Source organism: Oncorhynchus mykiss, chromosome 29 (genome assembly GCF_057628025.1).
Source record: "Oncorhynchus mykiss isolate SJ-2025 chromosome 29, ASM5762802v1, whole genome shotgun sequence".
NCBI classification, from domain to species: Eukaryota; Metazoa; Chordata; class Actinopteri; order Salmoniformes; family Salmonidae; genus Oncorhynchus; species Oncorhynchus mykiss.
In genome coordinates, this window is record NC_143050.1 from 42,502,286 (window position 1) to 42,526,448 (window position 24,163).

At 41.1% G+C, this 24,163-nt stretch overlaps 1 protein-coding gene across 41 annotated transcripts in view; it reads right to left on the minus strand.

Moving 5' to 3' along the window:
- Positions 1–24,163, minus strand: part of LOC110509517 (GTPase-activating Rap/Ran-GAP domain-like protein 3) — a 174,687-nt gene that overhangs the window by 86,292 nt on the left and 64,232 nt on the right. For 27 of the 41 annotated variants that reach the window (XR_016493397.1, XR_016493396.1, XR_016493399.1 and 24 more), the window contains exon 2: positions 14,704–14,773. Coding sequence is in view for 19 of the 41 variants with exons in the window: in XM_021590431.3 (XP_021446106.3) it covers positions 14,704–14,773 (70 nt within the window). In the remaining 22 variants the exon portion in view is untranslated. Of the gene's footprint in view, positions 1–14,703; positions 14,774–14,987; positions 16,301–24,163 lie in introns of those variants that run through there. The other 14 variants (XR_016493400.1, XR_016493414.1, XR_016493404.1 and 11 more) reach the window with 2 other exon arrangements.

Below are 24,163 nucleotides of genomic sequence, written 5' to 3' on the forward strand. Positions count from 1 at the left end.
AATGAGGAAATGCTTTTGACTACTTGGTCCTCACTGCCCCTCAGGCTATGGCATGATGCCACACCCACACCCTTGACCGTGCCGCCCCCTCCTCCTCCCACACAAACAGTATTGGTTTTTCAAACCTGGAAAGTTACTCTCTCTCACTCTCTCTCTCGCCAACCATCTGGCTTCCTCACTCTCCTTGTCTCTTTCTCTATCTTTCAGGTGAATCAGCCCTGTGTGCGTGCGTGCATGTCTGTATGCACACGTGTGTGACTGTGCATACGTCTGTGTGTGCGCATGCACCCAATTGTGTTTGTGGCTTTGTGCGTGTGTGTGTGAGTGATTCATCAGGTCCTGCTTGTTGGTTGGTATTGATTCTGGTTACTCCGGGGTATATTTATGTGAATTAAACGTCCTCCTTTGTCTTTATCTCTTCTCCCTGTAATGAGGGACCCCTCAGGCACAGTGTAACGCTTGGTCTGCTTACACACGCTCTCTCTCTCTCAGCAGTGGTGAGTGGTGTATGGAGGAGGCCTTGTCTGCCTAATAACTGGGGCTGCACTACAGACATAGAGGTCATATTCCCTCTTGCACAGAATAGACAACCTTGCCTAATGGACTTTCCTGTACAGGCCAAGAAGACTGTGGCTGCGTTCCAAACTGTGCTGCAGTTACACACTAGAACAGGGTTCCCCAATAGGCGGCTTATTAAAATAAAAATCTGCTCAGAAAACTTGGGGGGACAAATAAAATCACCCGCGGGCGAAGTTGGTCTCCCCAAGTTTTCTGTTTTGTTATTATTTTAAATGAGTTATGTTGTTGGACATAAACTGGAAATGACCAGTAAATCAACTCAACGTTATTTTAATTTCGGAAATCTGTTACACTCTTAGAAAAAAGGGTTCCAAAGGGGTTATTCAGCTGTCCCCATAGGAGAGCCCTTTTTGTTCCAGGTGTAGAACCCTTTAATGTAGTAATATGCTAAATGTACTACATGGAACCCAAAAGGGTTCTACCTGGAACCAAAAAGGGTTCTACCTGGAACCAAAAAGGGTTCTACATGCATCCAAAAAGGGTTCTACCTGGAACCAAAAAAGGTTCTACATGCATCCAAAAAGGGTTCTTCAAAGGGTTCGTCCCATGGCCCCTGTACTACTGGGGATCCCTGCACTACTGGGGGTCCCTGCACTAGACACTAGAGAAAAGTTAAACCCTAGATACTCATATAATATGCACTGCAATGCACTTTACTGTACATGCCAAGTAGACTGTAGCTGCATTCCAAACGGTATGTTTAGACATGTCAAAAGTTCAGTTCATCCCTATACTATATAATATGCAGTTCCAAAACACAATTATGCAACAGCATCTCTGGATGGACTCCAGTATGTGCTTGCTTGGGTGGATAGTGGATGCACTCATGCATAAAATAATGTGCTACATACAGTCAATGGCCTTCTAGGCATCACTGAACTGGATCATTACCACCAAACCGTGACTGTCTCATTGCGCACACCTGGTTCCCATTCTCCCTGATTAGTATGTTTATATATGTGCCCTCTTTTCCCCATTGTCCTTGTTGATTATTATTCCATGCCTGTTGGTCTTGTGAGCACCAGTGCTCTGTTGTATCGGCTTGCGTGTAAACCTCTATAAAAAATACACGGGACAAGACCCGTAATAACAAGTGCACCCCTAGCTCTTTGTTTGCGTTACAGCCATAAATATATAAATATATATATATGCCTGCTTGTTTTGGGCTTCGTCCCTATCATGTTCCAGACGTACTCTATTTTGGGTAGAGAAATAAAACAAACTATTTTCATATTCGTGTCTCCTATCATTGGATGCATTGATGTTTTTTTGGTTGTGTTTTGGATTATTTTGCCCAATAGAAATGAATGTTAAATAATGTATTGTGTCATTTTTTTGTCACTTTTATTGTAAATAAGAATAGAATTTCTAAACACTATCACATCCAGCCGTGACTGGGAGTCCAATAGGGTGGCGCACAATTGGCCCAGCATCGTTCGGGTTTGGTCGGGGTAGGCCATCATTGTAAATAAGAATTTGTTCTTAACTGTCTTGTCTAGTTAAATAAAATAAAAAATACGTTAATGTGGATGTTACAATGATTACGATAATCCTGAATGAATCGTGAATACTGATGAGTGAGAAAGTTAGACGCACAAATATACCCCTCAAATAGTTTTTTACCTCCCTGTTGTTGTAATGCTGAGAGGATAGCATGTCTTGGGGGTATGGTATTTGTGGGTCTGAAACTTTCATTACTCAAATAGTTTTTTACCTCCCTGTTGTTGTAATGCTGAGAGGATAGCATGTCTTGGGGGTATGGTATTTGTGGGTCTGAAACTTTCATTACTCAAATAGTTTTTTACCTCCCTGTTGTTGTAATGCTGAGAGGATAGCATGTCTTGGGGGTATGGTATTTGTGGGTCTGAAACTTTCATTACTCAAATAGTTTTTTACCTCCCTGTTGTTGTAATGCTGAGAGGATAGCATGTCTTGGGGGTATGGTATTTGTGGGTCTGAAACTTTCATTACTCAAATAGTTTTTTACCTCCCTGTTGTTGTAATGCTGAGAGGATAGCATGTCTTGGGGGTATGGTATTTGTGGGTCTGAAACTTTCATTACTCAAATAGTTTTTTACCTCCCTGTTGTTGTAATGCTGAGAGGATAGCATGTCTTGGGGGTATGGTATTTGTGGGTCTGAAACTTTCATTACTCAAATAGTTTTTTACCTCCCTGTTGTTGTAATGCTGAGAGGATAGCATGTCTTGGGGGTATGGTATTTGTGGGTCTGAAACTTTCATTACTCAAATAGTTTTTTACCTCCCTGTTGTTGTAATGCTGAGAGGATAGCATGTCTTGGGGGTATGGTATTTGTGGGTCTGAAACTTTCATTACTCAAATAGTTTTTTACCTCCCTGTTGTTGTAATGCTGAGAGGATAGCATGTCTTGGGGGTATGGTATTTGTGGGTCTGAAACTTTCATTACTCAAATAGTTTTTCACCTCCCTGTTGTTGTAATGCTGAGAGGATAGCATGTCTTGGGGGTATGGTATTTGTGGGTCTGAAACTTTCATTACTCAAATAGTTTTTTACCTCCCTGTTGTTGTAATGCTGAGAGGATAGCATGTCTTGGGGGTATGGTATTTGTGGGTCTGAAACTTTCATTACTCAAATAGTTTTTTACCTCCCTGTTGTTGTAATGCTGAGAGGATAGCATGTCTTGGGGGTATGGTATTTGTGGGTCTGAAACTTTCATTACTCAAATAGTTTTTTACCTCCCTGTTGTTGTAATGCTGAGAGGATAGCATGTCTTGGGGGTATGGTATTTGTGGGTCTGAAACTTTCATTACTCAAATAGTTTTTTACCTCCCTGTTGTTGTAATGCTGAGAGGATAGCATGTCTTGGGGGTATGGTATTTGTGGGTCTGAAACTTTCATTACTCAAATAGTTTTTTACCTCCCTGTTGTTGTAATGCTGAGAGGATAGCATGTCTTGGGGGTATGGTATTTGTGGGTCTGAAACTTTCATTACTCAAATAGTTTTTTACCTCCCTGTTGTTGTAATGCTGAGAGGATAGCATGTCTTGGGGGTATGGTATTTGTGGGTCTGAAACTTTCATTACTCAAATAGTTTTTTACCTCCCTGTTGTTGTAATGCTGAGAGGATAGCATGTCTTGGGGGTATGGTATTTGTGGGTCTGAAACTTTCATTACTCAAATAGTTTTTTACCTCCCTGTTGTTGTAATGATGAGAGGATAGCATGTCTTGGGGGTATGGTATTTGTGGGTCTGAAACTTTCATTACTCAAATAGTTTTTTACCTCCCTGTTGTTGTAATGCTGAGAGGATAGCATGTCTTGGGGGTATGGTATTCGTGGGTCTGAAACTTTCATTACTCAAATAGTTTTTTACCTCCCTGTTGTTGTAATGCTGAGAGGATAGCATGTCTTGGGGGTATGGTATTTGTGGGTCTGAAACTTTCATTACTCAAATAGTTTTTTACCTCCCTGTTGTTGTAATGCTGAGAGGATAGCATGTCTTGGGGGTATGGTATTTGTGGGTCTGAAACTTTCATTACTCAAATAGTTTTTTACCTCCCTGTTGTTGTAATGCTGAGAGGATAGCATGTCTTGGGGGTATGGTATTTGTGGGTCTGAAACTTTCATTACTCAAATAGTTTTTTACCTCCCTGTTGTTGTAATGATGAGAGGATAGCATGTCTTGGGGGTATGGTATTTGTGGGTCTGAAACTTTCATTACTCAAATAGTTTTTTACCTCCCTGTTGTTGTAATGCTGAGAGGATAGCATGTCTTGGGGGTATGGTATTTGTGGGTCTGAAACTTTCATTACTCAAATAGTTTTTTACCTCCCTGTTGTTGTAATGCTGAGAGGATAGCATGTCTTGGGGGTATGGTATTTGTGGGTCTGAAACTTTCATTACTCAAATAGTTTTTTACCTCCCTGTTGTTGTAATGCTGAGAGGATAGCATGTCTTGGGGGTATGGTATTTGTGGGTCTGAAACTTTCATTACTCAAATAGTTTTTTACCTCCCTGTTGTTGTAATGCTGAGAGGATAGCATGTCTTGGGGGTATGGTATTTGTGGGTCTGAAACTTTCATTACTCAAATAGTTTTTTACCTCCCTGTTGTTGTAATGCTGAGAGGATAGCATGTCTTGGGGGTATGGTATTTGTGGGTCTGAAACTTTCATTACTCAAATAGTTTTTTACCTCCCTGTTGTTGTAATGCTGAGAGGATAGCATGTCTTGGGGGTATGGTATTTGTGGGTCTGAAACTTTCATTACTCAAATAGTTTTTTACCTCCCTGTTGTTGTAATGCTGAGAGGATAGCATGTCTTGGGGGTATGGTATTTGTGGGTCTGAAACTTTCATTACTCAAATAGTTTTTTACCTCCCTGTTGTTGTAATGCTGAGAGGATAGCATGTCTTGGGGGTATGGTATTTGTGGGTCTGAAACTTTCATTACTCAAATAGTTTTTTACCTCCCTGTTGTTGTAATGCTGAGAGGATAGCATGTCTTGGGGGTATGGTATTTGTGGGTCTGAAACTTTCATTACTCAAATAGTTTTTTACCTCCCTGTTGTTGTAATGCTGAGAGGATAGCATGTCTTGGGGGTATGGTATTTGTGGGTCTGAAACTTTCATTACTCAAATAGTTTTTTACCTCCCTGTTGTTGTAATGCTGAGAGGATAGCATGTCTTGGGGGTATGGTATTTGTGGGTCTGAAACTTTCATTACTCAAATAGTTTTTTACCTCCCTGTTGTTGTAATGCTGAGAGGATAGCATGTCTTGGGGGTATGGTATTTGTGGGTCTGAAACTTTCATTACTCAAATAGTTTTTTACCTCCCTGTTGTTGTAATGCTGAGAGGATAGCATGTCTTGGGGGTATGGTATTTGTGGGTCTGAAACTTTCATTACTCAAATAGTTTTTTACCTCCCTGTTGTTGTAATGCTGAGAGGATAGCATGTCTTGGGGGTATGGTATTTGTGGGTCTGAAACTTTCATTACTCAAATAGTTTTTTACCTCCCTGTTGTTGTAATGCTGAGAGGATAGCATGTCTTGGGGGTATGGTATTTGTGGGTCTGAAACTTTCATTACTCAAATAGTTTTTTACCTCCCTGTTGTTGTAATGCTGAGAGGATAGCATGTCTTGGGGGTATGGTATTTGTGGGTCTGAAACTTTCATTACTCAAATAGTTTTTTACCTCCCTGTTGTTGTAATGCTGAGAGGATAGCATGTCTTGGGGGTATGGTATTTGTGGGTCTGAAACTTTCATTACTCAAATAGTTTTTTACCTCCCTGTTGTTGTAATGCTGAGAGGATAGCATGTCTTGGGGGTATGGTATTTGTGGGTCTGAAACTTTCATTACTCAAATAGTTTTTTACCTCCCTGTTGTTGTAATGCTGAGAGGATAGCATGTCTTGGGGGTATGGTATTTGTGGGTCTGAAACTTTCATTACTCAAATAGTTTTTTACCTCCCTGTTGTTGTAATGCTGAGAGGATAGCATGTCTTGGGGGTATGGTATTTGTGGGTCTGAAACTTTCATTACTCAAATAGTTTTTTACCTCCCTGTTGTTGTAATGCTGAGAGGATAGCATGTCTTGGGGGTATGGTATTTGTGGGTCTGAAACTTTCATTACTCAAATAGTTTTTTACCTCCCTGTTGTTGTAATGCTGAGAGGATAGCATGTCTTGGGGGTATGGTATTTGTGGGTCTGAAACTTTCATTACTCAAATAGTTTTTTACCTCCCTGTTGTTGTAATGCTGAGATGATAGCATGTCTTGGGGGTATGGTATTTGTGGGTCTGAAACTTTCATTACTCAAATAGTTTTTTACCTCCCTGTTGTTGTAATGCTGAGAGGATAGCATGTATTGGGGGTATGGTATTTGTGGGTCTGAAACTTTCATTACTCAAATAGTTTTTTACCTCCCTGTTGTTGTAATGCTGAGAGGATAGCATGTCTTGGGGGTATGGTATTTGTGGGTCTGAAACTTTCATTACTCAAATAGTTTTTTACCTCCCTGTTGTTGTAATGCTGAGAGGATAGCATGTCTTGGGGGTATGGTATTTGTGGGTCTGAAACTTTCATTACTCAAATAGTTTTTTACCTCCCTGTTGTTGTAATACTGAGAGGATAGCATGTCTTGGGGGTATGGTATTTGTGGGTCTGAAACTTTCATTACTCAAATAGTTTTTTACCTCCCTGTTGTTGTAATGCTGAGAGGATAGCATGTCTTGGGGGTATGGTATTTGTGGGTCTGAAACTTTCATTACTCAAATAGTTTTTTACCTCCCTGTTGTTGTAATGCTGAGAGGATAGCATGTCTTGGGGGTATGGTATTTGTGGGTCTGAAACTTTCATTACTCAAATAGTTTTTTACCTCCCTGTTGTTGTAATGCTGAGAGGATAGCATGTCTTGGGGGTATGGTATTTGTGGGTCTGAAACTTTCATTACTCAAATAGTTTTTTACCTCCCTGTTGTTGTAATGCTGAGAGGATAGCATGTCTTGGGGGTATGGTATTTGTGGGTCTGAAACTTTCATTACTCAAATAGTTTTTTACCTCCCTGTTGTTGTAATGCTGAGAGGATAGCATGTCTTGGGGGTATGGTATTTGTGGGTCTGAAACTTTCATTACTCAAATAGTTTTTTACCTCCCTGTTGTTGTAATGCTGAGAGGATAGCATGTCTTGGGGGTATGGTATTTGTGGGTCTGAAACTTTCATTACTCAAATAGTTTTTTACCTCCCTGTTGTTGTAATGCTGAGAGGATAGCATGTCTTGGGGGTATGGTATTTGTGGGTCTGAAACTTTCATTACTCAAATAGTTTTTTACCTCCCTGTTGTTGTAATGCTGAGAGGATAGCATGTCTTGGGGGTATGGTATTTGTGGGTCTGAAACTTTCATTACTCAAATAGTTTTTTACCTCCCTGTTGTTGTAATGCTGAGATGATAGCATGTCTTGGGGGTATGGTATTTGTGAGTCTGAAACTTTCATTACTCAAATAGTTTTTTACCTCCCTGTTGTTGTAATGCTGAGAGGATAGCATGTCTTGGGGGTATGGTATTTGTGGGTCTGAAACTTTCATTACTCAAATAGTTTTTTACCTCCCTGTTGTTGTAATGCTGAGAGGATAGCATGTCTTGGGGGTATGGTATTTGTGGGTCTGAAACTTTCATTACTCAAATAGTTTTTTACCTCCCTGTTGTTGTAATGCTGAGAGGATAGCATGTCTTGGGGGTATGGTATTTGTGGGTCTGAAACTTTCATTACTCAAATAGTTTTTTACCTCCCTGTTGTTGTAATGCTGAGAGGATAGCATGTCTTGGGGGTATGGTATTTGTGGGTCTGAAACTTTCATTACTCAAATAGTTTTTTACCTCCCTGTTGTTGTAATGCTGAGAGGATAGCATGTCTTGGGGGTATGGTATTTGTGGGTCTGAAACTTTCATTACTCAAATAGTTTTTTACCTCCCTGTTGTTGTAATGCTGAGAGGATAGCATGTCTTGGGGGTATGGTATTTGTGGGTCTGAAACTTTCATTACTCAAATAGTTTTTTACCTCCCTGTTGTTGTAATGCTGAGAGGATAGCATGTCTTGGGGGTATGGTATTTGTGGGTCTGAAACTTTCATTACTCAAATAGTTTTTTACCTCCCTGTTGTTGTAATGCTGAGAGGATAGCATGTCTTGGGGGTATGGTATTTGTGGGTCTGAAACTTTCATTACTCAAATAGTTTTTTACCTCCCTGTTGTTGTAATGCTGAGAGGATAGCATGTCTTGGGGGTATGGTATTTGTGGGTCTGAAACTTTCATTACTCAAATAGTTTTTTACCTCCCTGTTGTTGTAATGCTGAGAGGATAGCATGTCTTGGGGGTATGGTATTTGTGGGTCTGAAACTTTCATTACTCAAATAGTTTTTTACCTCCCTGTTGTTGTAATGCTGAGAGGATAGCATGTCTTGGGGGTATGGTATTTGTGGGTCTGAAACTTTCATTACTCAAATAGTTTTTTACCTCCCTGTTGTTGTAATGCTGAGAGGATAGCATGTCTTGGGGGTATGGTATTTGTGGGTCTGAAACTTTCATTACTCAAATAGTTTTTTACCTCCCTGTTGTTGTAATGCTGAGAGGATAGCATGTCTTGGGGGTATGGTATTTGTGGGTCTGAAACTTTCATTACTCAAATAGTTTTTTACCTCCCTGTTGTTGTAATGCTGAGAGGATAGCATGTCTTGGGGGTATGGTATTTGTGGGTCTGAAACTTTCATTACTCAAATAGTTTTTTACCTCCCTGTTGTTGTAATGCTGAGAGGATAGCATGTCTTGGGGGTATGGTATTTGTGGGTCTGAAACTTTCATTACTCAAATAGTTTTTTACCTCCCTGTTGTTGTAATGCTGAGAGGATAGCATGTCTTGGGGGTATGGTATTTGTGGGTCTGAAACTTTCATTACTCAAATAGTTTTTTACCTCCCTGTTGTTGTAATGCTGAGAGGATAGCATGTCTTGGGGGTATGGTATTTGTGGGTCTGAAACTTTCATTACTCAAATAGTTTTTTACCTCCCTGTTGTTGTAATGCTGAGAGGATAGCATGTCTTGGGGGTATGGTATTTGTGGGTCTGAAACTTTCATTACTCAAATAGTTTTTTACCTCCCTGTTGTTGTAATGCTGAGAGGATAGCATGTCTTGGGGGTATGGTATTTGTGGGTCTGAAACTTTCATTACTCAAATAGTTTTTTACCTCCCTGTTGTTGTAATGCTGAGAGGATAGCATGTCTTGGGGGTATGGTATTTGTGGGTCTGAAACTTTCATTACTCAAATAGTTTTTTACCTCCCTGTTGTTGTAATGCTGAGAGGATAGCATGTCTTGGGGGTATGGTATTTGTGGGTCTGAAACTTTCATTACTCAAATAGTTTTTTACCTCCCTGTTGTTGTAATGCTGAGAGGATAGCATGTCTTGGGGGTATGGTATTTGTGGGTCTGAAACTTTCATTACTCAAATAGTTTTTTACCTCCCTGTTGTTGTAATGCTGAGAGGATAGCATGTCTTGGGGGTATGGTATTTGTGGGTCTGAAACTTTCATTACTCAAATAGTTTTTTACCTCCCTGTTGTTGTAATGCTGAGAGGATAGCATGTCTTGGGGGTATGGTATTTGTGGGTCTGAAACTTTCATTACTCAAATAGTTTTTTACCTCCCTGTTGTTGTAATGCTGAGAGGATAGCATGTCTTGGGGGTATGGTATTTGTGGGTCTGAAACTTTCATTACTCAAATAGTTTTTTACCTCCCTGTTGTTGTAATGCTGAGAGGATAGCATGTCTTGGGGGTATGGTATTTGTGGGTCTGAAACTTTCATTACTCAAATAGTTTTTTACCTCCCTGTTGTTGTAATGCTGAGAGGATAGCATGTCTTGGGGGTATGGTATTTGTGGGTCTGAAACTTTCATTACTCAAATAGTTTTTTACCTCCCTGTTGTTGTAATGCTGAGAGGATAGCATGTCTTGGGGGTATGGTATTTGTGGGTCTGAAACTTTCATTACTCAAATAGTTTTTTACCTCCCTGTTGTTGTAATGCTGAGAGGATAGCATGTCTTGGGGGTATGGCATTTGTGGGTCTGAAACTTTCATTACTCAAATAGTTTTTTACCTCCCTGTTGTTGTAATGCTGAGAGGATAGCATGTCTTGGGGGTATGGTATTTGTGGGTCTGAAACTTTCATTACTCAAATAGTTTTTTACCTCCCTGTTGTTGTAATGCTGAGAGGATAGCATGTCTTGGGGGTATGGTATTTGTGGGTCTGAAACTTTCATTACTCAAATAGTTTTTTACCTCCCTGTTGTTGTAATGCTGAGAGGATAGCATGTCTTGGGGGTATGGTATTTGTGGGTCTGAAACTTTCATTACTCAAATAGTTTTTTACCTCCCTGTTGTTGTAATGCTGAGAGGATAGCATGTCTTGGGGGTATGGTATTTGTGGGTCTGAAACTTTCATTACTCAAATAGTTTTTTACCTCCCTGTTGTTGTAATGCTGAGAGGATAGCATGTCTTGGGGGTATGGTATTTGTGGGTCTGAAACTTTCATTACTCAAATAGTTTTTTACCTCCCTGTTGTTGTAATGCTGAGAGGATAGCATGTCTTGGGGGTATGGTATTTGTGGGTCTGAAACTTTCATTACTCAAATAGTTTTTTACCTCCCTGTTGTTGTAATGCTGAGAGGATAGCATGTCTTGGGGGTATGGTATTTGTGGGTCTGAAACTTTCATTACTCAAATAGTTTTTTACCTCCCTGTTGTTGTAATGCTGAGAGGATAGCATGTCTTGGGGGTATGGTATTTGTGGGTCTGAAACTTTCATTACTCAAATAGTTTTTTACCTCCCTGTTGTTGTAATGCTGAGAGGATAGCATGTCTTGGGGGTATGGTATTTGTGGGTCTGAAATTTTCATTACTCAAATAGTTTTTTACCTCCCTGTTGTTGTAATGCTGAGAGGATAGCATGTCTTGGGGGTATGGTATTTGTGGGTCTGAAACTTTCATTACTCAAATAGTTTTTTACCTCCCTGTTGTTGTAATGCTGAGAGGATAGCATGTCTTGGGGGTATGGTATTTGTGGGTCTGAAACTTTCATTACTCAAATAGTTTTTTACCTCCCTGTTGTTGTAATGCTGAGAGGATAGCATGTCTTGGGGGTATGGTATTTGTGGGTCTGAAACTTTCATTACTCAAATAGTTTTTTACCTCCCTGTTGTTGTAATGCTGAGAGGATAGCATGTCTTGGGGGTATGGTATTTGTGGGTCTGAAACTTTCATTACTCAAATAGTTTTTTACCTCCCTGTTGTTGTAATGCTGAGAGGATAGCATGTCTTGGGGGTATGGTATTTGTGGGTCTGAAACTTTCAGTACTTTAATACACATAAGTGAATTTGTCCCAATACCTTTTGTCCCCTAAAATGGCGGGACTATTAACAAAAAGTGCTCTAATTTCTAAACGGTTCAACCGATATGGATAAAAATGCCCTCAAATTAAAGCAGGACAGTATGCACTTGAACCTCATAGTCATCGTATAATTTCAAATACAACGTGCGAGAGTATACAGAGCAAAAAAAAAAAAAAAAATCACTGTCCCAACACTTTTGGAGCTCACTGTATACTAAGGAGTCCCTGAGTACACCAATATGGACATAGAGAGATAGGAGGTGAAGGTATGAATCCATGTTTTCTCAGCCATAGAAATGTAATAAAAGTGTCCGTTCTAGTAATTATATTTATATGTTCTCAGTCTTCTGTTAGAGCTGAATTGTTACACAGTTGATTGATTGTGTTACATTATTTGTACACTATTTTCTTGTCTGATTGGTGAGAACACTTTCATTTACAGTTCATTCTCATAGGAACAAGTGGTAATTTTTGTGTTTTCACATTTTAACGCTTTAAATTCAAATAAGAGAGCTATTTCAAACAGCACTCCTCTCTCTTAGTATAAGGACGTTAATTACAAATATGATGAATGCAGTGTGAAATGGACTTCAAGCATACAGTTGCTTAGACTCCATTGACAAATCTCCACAGCATCTATCGTTTCTACCTCTTCAATATCCCAATTAAAGCAGTGGAGTGAAATTGGGCTGGGTCCAGGGCTCCTCTAGTCCCATTTGGCGTGTGTATGTGTGTGCACATGTGCGTGTGCTGCGTGCTCCAGCCTGGTTAAGCTACAGGGTGGGTGCCATGCCAACCCCTCTCTCTCCACAGAGTAAGTGACTACAGAATGTCTGCCACACAAAAAAGACCTGTCCACAGATTATACCCAAAATAAAACAAACAAGAATGATACAATGTCTATTTGGGAATAGGGTGCTATTTGGGATGCCGCCATAGTATCTTCTCCTAACTGTAAAATGTTAGGTCACATGTGAATGGAGATATAGCAGACGGACACACTCATTCTCTTCTATCAATCCAATGGCATTTGTACCGAATACTGCTTTATACAAATACATTGGTCACATAGTGCTTTACAGCAACAGCAGGCCTAAACCAGGGGGGAGATGTGACAGTGGTAAAGACAGACTCCCTACTTCTAAACCTAAGAGAGATTCACTTAACCAACTCTGATAATACAGTCGTGGCCAAAAGTTGAGAATGACACAAATATTAATTTCCACAAAGTTTACTGCTTCATAGTCTTTAGATATCTTTGTCAGATGTTACTATGTAATACTGAAGTATAATTACAAGCATTTCATAAGTGTCAAAGGCTTTTACTGACAATAACATGAAGTTAATGCAAATAATCAATATTTGCAGTGTTGACCCTTCTTCTTAAAGGCCTCTGCAATCCACCATGGCATGCTGTCAATGAACTTTTGGGCCAAATCTTGCACAATCAATGCTTGGAGTTTAATGTTTTTCCTGGAGAGAAGTGGCTTCTTTGCTGCCCTTCTTGACACCAGGCCATCCTCCAAAAGTCTTCGCTTCACTGTGCGTGCAGATGCACTCACACCTGCCTGCTGCCATTCCTGAGCAAACTCCGTTCCAGCGGCTGAATCAACTTTAGGAGACGGTGCTGGCGCTTGATGGACTTTCTTGGGCGCCCTGAAGCCTTCTTCACAACAATTGAACTGCTCTCCTTGAAGTTCTTGATGAATGATAAATGGTTGATTTAGGTGCAATCTTACTGGCAGCAATATCCTTGCCTGTGAAGACCTTTTTGTGCAAAGCAATGATGATGGCATGTGTTTCCTTGCAGGTAACCATGGTTGACAGGAAGAACAATGATTCCAAGCACCACCCTCTTTATGAAGCTTCCATTCTCTTATTCGAACTCAATCAGCATGACAGAGTGATCTCCAGCCTTGTCCTCATCAACACTCACACCTGTGTTAATGAGAGAATCACTGACATGATGTCAGCTGGTCCTTTTGTGGCAGGGCTGAAATGCAGTGGAAATGTTTTTGGGGGATTCAGTTCATTTGCATGGCAAAGAGGGACTTTGCAATTAATTGCAATTCATCTGATCACTCTTCATAACATTCTGGAGTATATGCAAATTGCCATCAACTGAGGCAGCAGACTTCGTGAAAATTCATATTTGTGTCATTCTCAAAACTTTTGGCCACGACTGTACAGTTCACCACAACAATATGTTCCAGATAGGAAATTGGAACAATCATGTCACAGTTTAGGTGATACACACACCCAACACACACAAACACACACTGCTCATTGTGTGCTGTGCCAGTCTGGTGCTGCTGATAGGCAGCGTGTGGTTCTTCCTCTGTGTTAATCTGACATGGTGTGGCGTGGCATTAGCGTGGCGTTAGCTCCCACAAGAGTTACAGTCAACAGAGGCCCGAGCCACTTCCTGTCCACCCGGGGGCTATCAGCACGCACAGACAGGCCTCTCACACACACACACACACACACACACAAACACACACACACACACACACACACACACACACACACAGCCAATGACTAATTATAACCCCCACTGCACTAGACAACATACAGTAGGCTACACACACTAACAGCATGGAAGTGACTCATCAACTTAATAAATGCACAAACACAGGGCTGGTTAATAGCATAGTACAGTATATATTATAGGGAATATGGTGCCATTTCAGACACAGCCCCAGCCAGTTTACAGTGGAGGAGATGATGATGTCATAATCTGTGGCCCTGAGCATAGCTGTGACCTGTATCTGTTTCTCTGTAACTGACCACCCTATTATTGTGAGCTATGCTACAGGGTGGCATGCACTGTTAAACTGGACCAATGAACCACACCCAGACAGTCATGACTCACCTCTCTCTCTCTCTCTCTCTCTCTCTCTCTCTCCCAAACCCTCCCTCCCTCCATCCATCCATTGAGGGGTAGAAGAAGATAGAGAAGGGGAGCGAGCACAAAAAGGAGGAGAAGATGGGGAGATCGGAGGGGAGATGGGGGAGGATGGAAACAGAAAGGAGGAGAAAAGGGAGAGAGGAGGTGAACTAGATGGGGGTGGACACATGAAAAGCAGGAGAAAAGGGAGCGATGGGAGGAGGGAATAGAGGGTGGACACAGAAAATAGGAGAAAAGGGAGAGATAGAAGGGAAAAAATAAGAATAGAATGTCATTGGAAATGGTTTACTCACCAGCTCGACAGAGCCATAGTGTTTTCGGCTGAAGTCTCCACGCCTGCAGCCCAAGTCCTCCGAGGCAGAGCTGCAACACAGACGCATGGTGATCAGTCTTTCCTCTCTCTCTCCTCCATAAGGAGATTGACACACTCACTGACTCGCTCACTCACTCCTACAGGTGGCTGCTTGGCTCTACCTCTCTCTTTCTCTCTCTTTCCATATATCTTTATTTTTCTCCTACTATCCTCCTTCTAGGTATCTCTGACACTAATTCCTCTCCTTGTTAACTTATCACTCACTGTCTTTTGCTCTCTCTTTTGTTGTCGTCCTTCTCTCTCTCCATCTCTCTCTGCTCTCTCCAATTCTAGGTACCTCTGTTTCTCTTCATGTTCACTTCCCTATCTCATTCTCTCTCTTGTTGTTGTCGTTGTGTCTCCCTTCTGCTCTCTCTCTCTCTCGTAGGACTAGCTATCCAGCAGTAGCAGCATGGTCCAGCCCCAGTCCTGATTGAGAGGTGGGCCCGAATTAAGACAACCCCCTTCTTTCATGTTCCAATTAAGCCTGTCCAACCACAAACAAACAAAAAACATTGTGATCCAGAACCACAGTCAAGAAACCATAGTGAATCACAACCACATATACAAAACTATTTTTCAATCTGACCATTCAAAAGACATTCCGCCACTGTCTCTGAATCATATTTGATTTCACACACTGTTCCGAATAGCATAGTTTCCATAGGGGAAATTATTCTGCTCCACTAAGAAGTACAGTACAGACAAAGCATCAAACCCTTGAGAGCAGAGCAAGAGTGATGTAGTCTCACAAGTCATATATGGGCAATTCCATGATAACAGGATTATGTGGATTTTTACCAAACAAAAACATTTCAAATTTAAGTTTAGCTACACAACTCTATGCACAGTCACACATTTTTTAAATGTCTACTTCGACAAAAACACATTTACTGGAAGAACTATGTAGATACAAAATCATTTTTGAGGTTATTGAACTACAGTAAGTGAAGTGGATTTACAGTTGAAGTCTACATACACTTTAGCTAAATACATTTAAACTCAGTTTTTCACAATTCCTGAAATGTAATCCTAGTAGAAATTCCCTGTTTGAGGTAAGTTAGGATCACCACTTTATTTCAAGAATGTGAAATGTCAGAATAATAGTAGAGAGAATGATTTATTTCACCTTTTATTTCTTTCATCACATTCCCAGTGGGTCAGAAGTTTACATACACTCAATTAGTATTTGGTAGCATTGCCTTTAAAATGTTGAACTTGGGTGAAACGTTTCATGGCTACCTGCCAATGACTGGAACGAACTACAAAAATCTCTGAAACTGGAAACACTTATCTCCCTCACTAGCTTTAAGCACCAGCTGTCAGAGCAGCTCACAGATTACTGCACCTGTACACAGCCCACCTATAATTTAGCCCAAACAACTACCTCTCCCCTTACTGTATTTATTTTATTTATTTATTTATTTTGCTCCTTTGCACCCCATTATTTTTATTTCTACTTTGCACATTCTTCCACTGCAAATCTACCATTCCAGTGTTTTACTTGCTATATTGTATTTACTTTGCCACCATGGCATTTTTTTCCGTTACCTCCCTTATCTCACCTCATTTGCTCACATCGTATATAGACTTGTTTATACTGTATTATTGACTGTATGTTTGTTTTACTCCATGTGTAACTCTGTGTTGTTGTATGTGTCGAACTGCTGTGCTTTATCTTGGCCAGGTCGCAATTGTAAATGAGAACTTGTTCTCAACCTGGTTAAATAAAGGTGAAATAAATAAATAAAATTGTCCATTTGGAAGACCCATTTGTGACCAAGCTTAAACTTCCTGACTGATGTCTTGAGATGTTTCCTCAATATATCCACAATTTTCCTTTCCTCATGATGCCATCTATTTTGTGAAGTACACCAGTCCCTCCTGCAGCGAAGCACCCCCACAACATGATGCTGCCACCCCCGTGCTTCACGGATGGGATGGTTTTCTTCGGCTTGCAAGCATCCCTCTTTTTCCTCCAAACATAAAGATACAGTGCCTTGCAAAAGTATTCGGCCCCTTTGAACTTTGCAACCTTTTGCCACATTTCAGGCTTCAAACATAAAGATATAAAACTGTATTTTTTTGTGAAGAATCAACAACAAGTGGGACACAATCATGAAGTGGAACGACATTTATTGGATATTTCAAACTTTTTTAACAAATCAAAAACTGAAAAATTGGACGTGCAAAATTATTCAGCCCCTTTACTTTCAGTGCAGCAAACTCTCTCCAGAAGTTCAGTGAGGATCTATGAATGATCCAATGTTGACCTAAATGACTAATGATGATAAATACAATCCACTTGTGTGTAATCAAGTCTCCGTATAAATGCACCTGCACTGTGATAGTCTCAGAGGTCCGTTAAAAGCGCAGAAAACATCATGAAGAACAAGGAACACACCAGGCAGGTCCGAGATACTGTTGTGGAGAAGTTTAAAGCCGGATTTGGATACAAAAATATTTCCCAAGCTTTAAACATCCCAAGGAGCACTGTGCAAGTGATAATATTGAAATGGAAGGAGTATCAGACCACTGCAAATCTACCAAGACATGGCCGTCCCTCTAAACTTTCAGCTCATACAAGGAGAAGACTGATCAGAGATGCAGCCAAGAGGCCCATGATCACTCTGGATGAACTGCAGAGATCTACAGCTGAGGTGGGAGACTCTGTCCATAGGACAACAATCAGTCGTATATTGCACAAATCTGGCCTTTATGGAAGAGTGGCAAGAAGAAAGCCATTTCTTAAAGATATCCATAAAAAGTGTCGTTTAAAGTTTGCCACAAGCCACCTGGGAGACACACCAAACATGTGGAAGAAGGTGCTCTGGTCAGATGAAACCAAAATTGAACTTTTTGGCAACAATGCAAAACGTTATGTTTGGCGTAAAAGCAACACAGCTGAACACACCATCCCCACTGTCAAACATGGTGGTGGCAGCATCATGGTTTGGGCCTGCTTTTCTTCAGCAGGGACAGGGAAGATGGTTAAAATTGATGGGAAGATGGATGGAGCCAAATACAGGACCATTCTGGAAGAAAACCTGATGGAGTCTGCAAAAGACCTGAGATTGGGACGGAGATTTGTCTTCCAACAAGACAATGATCCAAAACATAAAGCAAAATCTACAATGGAATGGTTCAAAAATAAACATATCCAGGTGTTAGAAAGTCAAAGTCCAGACCTGAATCCAATCGAGAATCTGTGGAAAGAACTGAAAACTGCTGTTCACAAATGCTCTCTATCCAACCTCACTGAGCTCGTGCTGTTTTGCAAGGAGGAATGGGAAAAAATGTCAGTCTCTCGATGTGCAAAACTGATAGAGACATACCCCAAGCGACTTACAGCTGTAATCGCAGCAAAAGGTGGCGCTACAAAGTATTAACTTAAGGGGGCTGAATAATTTTGCACGCCCAATTTTTCTGTTTTTTATTTGTTAAAAAAGTTTGAAATATCCAATAAATGTCGTTCCACTTCATGATTGTGTCCCACTTGTTGTTGATTCTTCACAAAAAAATACAGTTTTATATCTTTATGTTTGAAGCCTGAAATGTGGCAAAAGGTCACAAAGTTCAAGGGGTCCGAATACTTTCGCAAGGCACTGTAGTCATTATGGCCTATTTTTGTTTCATCAGACTAGAGGACATTTTTCCAAAAAGTACAATCTTTGTCCCCATGTGCAGTTGCAAACCGTAGTCTGGCTTTTTTATGGAGGTTTTGGAGCAGTGACATCTTCCTTGCTGAAAGGCCTTTCAGGTTATGTCAATATAGGACTTGTTTTACTGTGGATATAGATACTTTTGTACCTGTTTCCTCCAGCATCTTCACGAGGTCCTTTGCTGTTGTTCTGGGATTGATTTGCACTTTTCGCACAAAAGTACGTTCAGGAGACAGAACACGTCTTCTTCCTGAGCGGTATGACGGCTGCGTGGTCCCATGGTGTTTATACCTGCGTACTAGGTCTTGGCTGATTTCTTTTGATTTTCCCATGATGTCAAACAGAGGCACTGAGTTTGAAGGTAGGCCTTGAAATACATCCACAGGTACACCGCCAATTGACTGAAATTATGTCAATTAGCCTATCAGAAGCTTCTAAAGCCGTGTGTCACGCCCTGACCATAGTTTGCTTTGTATGTTTATATGTTTTGTTTGGTCAGGGTGTGATCTGAGTGGGCATTCTATGTTGTGTGTCTAGTTTGTCTGTTTCTGTGTTTGGCCTGATATGGTTCTCAATCAGAGGCAGGTGTTAGTCATTGTCTCTGATTGGGAACCATATTTAGGTAGCCTGTTTTGTCATTGTGGATGATTGTCTATGTTATGTTGCTTGTTAGCCCAGTTTGATTAGCGTCACTTTGTTGTTTTGTAGTGTTCAGTTTTTTCCATTAAAATGACGAACACTTACCACGCCGCATCTTGGTCCTCCTCTCTATCTCCAGACGACATCCGTGACATCATTTTCTGGAATTTTCCAAGCTGTTTAAAGGCACAGTCAACTAAGTGTATGTAAACTTCTGACCCACTGGAATTGTGATACTGTGAATTATTAGTGAAATAATCTGTCTGTAAAAAATTGTTGGAAAAATGACGTGTCATGCACAAAGTAGATGTCCTAACCGACTTGCCAAAACTATAGTTTGTTGACAAGAAATGTGTGGAGCTGTTGAAAAACTACTTTTAATGACTCCAACCTAAGTGTATGTAAACATCCAACTTCAATTGTAGTTCTAATACCTTTCCAATACTTTTTCTGGTAGATTTTTAAGATGTAAAATTTGAGGGAAAAAAATGTACACTGAACAAAACTATAAAAGCAACTTGTGAAGTGTTGGTCCCATGTTTCATGAGCTGAAATAAAAAATCTCAAGATTTATTTACAACCAATTTAGCGAGCATTTCTCCTTTACCAAGACAATCCATCCACCTGACAGGTGTGGCATATCAATAAGCTGATTAAACAGCATGATCATTACAAAGGGGCACTTTGTGCTAGGGACAATAAAAGGCCACAAAATGTGCAGTTTTGTCACACAACACACAATGCCACAGATGTCTTAAGTTTTGATGGAGCGTGCAATTGGCACGCTGACTGCAGGAGTGTCCACCAGAGCTGTTGCCAGGTAATTGAATGTTCATTTCTCTACCATAAGCCACCTCCATCATTTTAGAGAAGTGGGCAGTACGTCCTACTGGCCTCACAACCACAGACCATGTGTAACTATGCCAGCCCAAGACCTCTACATCCGGCTTCTTCATCTGCAACCACCCACCCGGACAGCTGATGAAACTGGGTTTGCACAACTGAAAAATGTCTACATAAACGGTCAAACGGCAATGCGTGCTCGTCGTCCTCACCAGGGTCTTGACTTGACTGCAGTTCAGCATCGTAACTGACTTCAGTGGGCAAATGCTCACCTTGATGGCAATTGGCACACTAGAGAAGTGTGCCCTTCACGGATGAATCCCGCTTTCAACTGTACCGGGCAGATGGCAGACAGCGTGTATGGCATTGTGTGGGGTGTGTGGTTTGCTGATGTCAATAGGGTTATGGTATGGGCAGGCATAAGCTACGGACAATGAACACATTTGCATTTTATCAATGGCAAGTTGAATGCACAGACACAGCGTGAAGAAATCCTGAGGCCCAATGTCATGCCATTCATCTGCCACCATCACCTCATGTTTCAGCATGATAATGCACGGCCCCATGTCGCAAGGATCTGTACACAATTCCTGGAGGCTGAAAATGTCCCAGTTCTTCCACGGCCTGCATACTCACCAGACATGTCACCCATTGAGCATGTTTGGGATGCTCTGTATCGACGTGTACGACAACGTGTTCCAGTTCTTACAATTTCCAGCAACTTCGCACAGCCATTGAAGAGGAATGGGACAACATTCCACAGACCAAAATCAACAGCCTGATCAACTCTATGCAAAAGAGATGTGTCATGCTGCATGGGACAAATGATGGTCACTCCAGATACTGACTGGTTTTCTGATTCACGCCCCTACATTTGTTTTAAGGTATCTGTGACCAACAAATGCGTATTCCCAGTCATGTCAAATCCAGAGATTAGGGCCTAATGAAATCATTTAAATTGACTGATTTCTTTATATGAACTGTAACTCTTCTTGTAAAATCTTTGAAATTGTTGCATTTTGCGTTTATATTTTTGTTCAGTGTATATATGCCTTAATAAATTAAAAAAATTGACTCTTAGCTTTCATTTGACAGCCAATTTGACCTGCTCTTATGAACTTCACATGTTGGTGCTCGTGTCCTTTTACATGGAAATGCCTATATATTGCATAGTACCGGTATTCCTAAAACTATACTTTCCAGAGAAATATTGGAAATCAAGGCTAAGAGATGCAGCAAGGATTTCAGTATAATACTGTGGTGGATGACTATGAGAGCCAGTCACACGGTGGATGGTGTCTATGCTGCTGTGCTGTCATCCTACTGTGTTGGATAACATCAAAGTGCTGCTAGGTATACTTAGAGGTTGAAGAGGACAGGATAGTGTGAGATAATCTCTCCGTCTGACAGTTTGTGTGTGTTTCTCTGTACTGTATGAGTGTTTGTCTTGCCCCCTCAGTGAGTAGCCGATCATTGCTGTTCCATTACCATGCACTACAATGAAAGGTCTGATTGCAGTGTTAACACCATGGACAGGCCTGTCTATTGTCTGCATTATGCTGTGTGTGTATGGTAACGGTGAGTGAGTGATTATGTTATGTGTGTGTGTGTCCCTTTCAACAGCATCTCTCTGGCTGTGTGTGTGTGTGTGTGTGGTGAGAGATATGACCTGTTGGTGATACAATATGGGAGACGAGTGTATCTGTGAATATAAACATAATGTTATGAGTATGTCTGAGTTGATATGCCAACATCTCTCCTCCTGGTGGATATGAATTTAGAATAGGGGTTATAATGGTTATGTGTGGTCATGCTTATGCATAAATGTACTCAATATGTGTCATCCCCCCCTCTCTGTAGAAAAGGGTGGGGTCTGCTTCTAAAGAAAATACCCTCCATCTGTAATAGACTAATCTAACATCCTCTCTTGTTTTTTCTCATGTCTACTCTTTCCTGTCCTTCACCTCTCCTCTGAGAGAAGGAGGGATGAAAAAAGCAGGGAGAGCGGGTGTGTCCTGGAGGGGGATGATAAAAGCAGGGAGAGCGGGTGTGTCCTGGAGGGGGATGATAAAAGCAGGGAGAGCGGGTGTGTCCTGGAGGGGGATGATAAAAGCAGGGAGAGGGGGTGTGTCCTGGAGGGGGATGATAAAAGCAGGGAGAGGGGGTGTGTCCTGGAGGAGGATGATAAAAGCAGGGAGTGTCCTGGAGGGGGATGATAAAAGCAGAGAGAGCGTGTGCGTGTGTGTGTGTGTGGAAAACGTACAAAAACAGATAAAACATTTATATTTTACTGTCATTATGTTACCAAACTTTACAGCTGCACACACAAACAGGGTTTAACCCCTACCTGTAACCTCCATAAAATACACTTCCCAATTTACTGTGTATGTGTGTTTGTGTCTGTGTGTCTGTGTGATGGGAAGGAGGTCCACCTCCTTAAATTGGGACACAGTCAGCAATGTAACGAGTGTGTTGTTTATGTGTCTCAGGGGTGTAGATGGCAATAGCACAGCACAGTGTGACCTGAATTGATTTCTGTTAGAAATAACCAAAGATTGGAAATTGGATCCTTTGGCAGAAGCACTGGTTTTTCAGATGGGCCTGTTACAGTCATGTTAGGACTACTGATCATAGACTGACAGTAGGATTCGTTTTGGGGCCTCGTTGGATGTAGGCCAACTCAATGGTGACTGTGATTATAATGATGATGAAAACTTAGAAAATAATGACTAGAATAATCTGGAATAAATAGATTATATTTCTATCAGGGCAGGGTAGCCTAGTGGTTAGAGCGTTGGACTAGTAACTGGAAGGTTGCAAGTTCAAACCCCCGAGCTGACAAGGTACAAATCTGTCGTTCTGCCCCTGAGCAGGCAGTTAACCCACTGTTCCTAGGCCGTCATTGAAAATAAGAATTTGTTCTTAACTGACTTGCCTAGTTAAAAAATTAAATCAATAAAACACATACAATTTTGATGGTGGTTGTGACGATGATAATGATGATGGTCCTTAATGATGATGGTCTTGGTCCTTAACAGAATACGTGGAAAATGTGGACAACTACAAATACCTAGGTGTCTGGTTAGACTGTAAACTCTCCTTCCAGACCCACATCAAACATCTCCAATCCAAAGTTAAATCTAGAATTGGCTTCCTATTTTGCAAAAAAGCATCCTTCACTCATGCTGCCAAACATACCCTTGTAAAACTGACCATCCTACCAATCCTCGACTTCGGCGATGTCATTTACAAATTAGCCTCCAATACCCTACTCAACAAATTGGATGCAGTCTATCACAGTGCAATCCGTTTTGTCACCAAAGCCCCATATACTACCCACTATTGCGACCTGTACGCTCTCGTTGGCTGGCCCTCGCTTCATACTCGTCGCCAAACCCACTGGCTCCATGTCATCTACAAGACCCTGCTAGGTAAAGTCCCCCCTTATCTCAGCTCGCTGGTCACCATAGCATCACCCACCTGTAGCACGCGCTCCAGCAGGTATATCTCTCTGGTCACCCCCAAAACCAATTCTTTCTTTGGCCGCCTCTCCTTCCAGTTCTCTGCTGCCAATGACTGGAACGAACTACAAAAATCTCTGAAACTGGAAACACTTCTCCATCACTAGCTTTAAGCACCAACTGTCAGAGCAGCTCACAGATTACTGCACCTGTACACAGCCCACCTATAATTTAGCCCAAACAACTACCTCTTTCCCTACTGTATTTATTTTATTTATTTTGCTCCTTTGCACCCCATTATTTTTATTTCTACTTTGCACATTCTTCCACTGCAAATCTACCATTCCAGTGTTTTACTTGCTATATTGTATTTACTTTGCCACCATTACCTTTTTTTGCCTTTACCTCCCTTATCTCACCTCATTTGCTCACATCGTATATAGACTTGTTTATACTGTATTATTGACTGTATGTTTGTTTTACTCTATGTGTAACTCTGTGTCGTTGTATGTGTCGAACTGCTTTGCTTTATCTTGGCCAGGTCGCAATTGTAAACGAGAACTTGTTCTCAACTTGCCTACCTGGTTAAATAAAGGTGAAATAAACATTTTGTAAAAACACTCCACCCAGACCAGGACTAGGAATGTAGTGTTGTTGTCATGGTGACCACCCACTGCCCAATCACACAGTCAGTCAAGGTGTGAACCCAGAGGTGAAAAGTCAAAGGTTATGTAGACTCACTAATGAGGGAGGACCAAAAACTTTTCAGAACAACTATCATTTTTCTTTCCTGCAC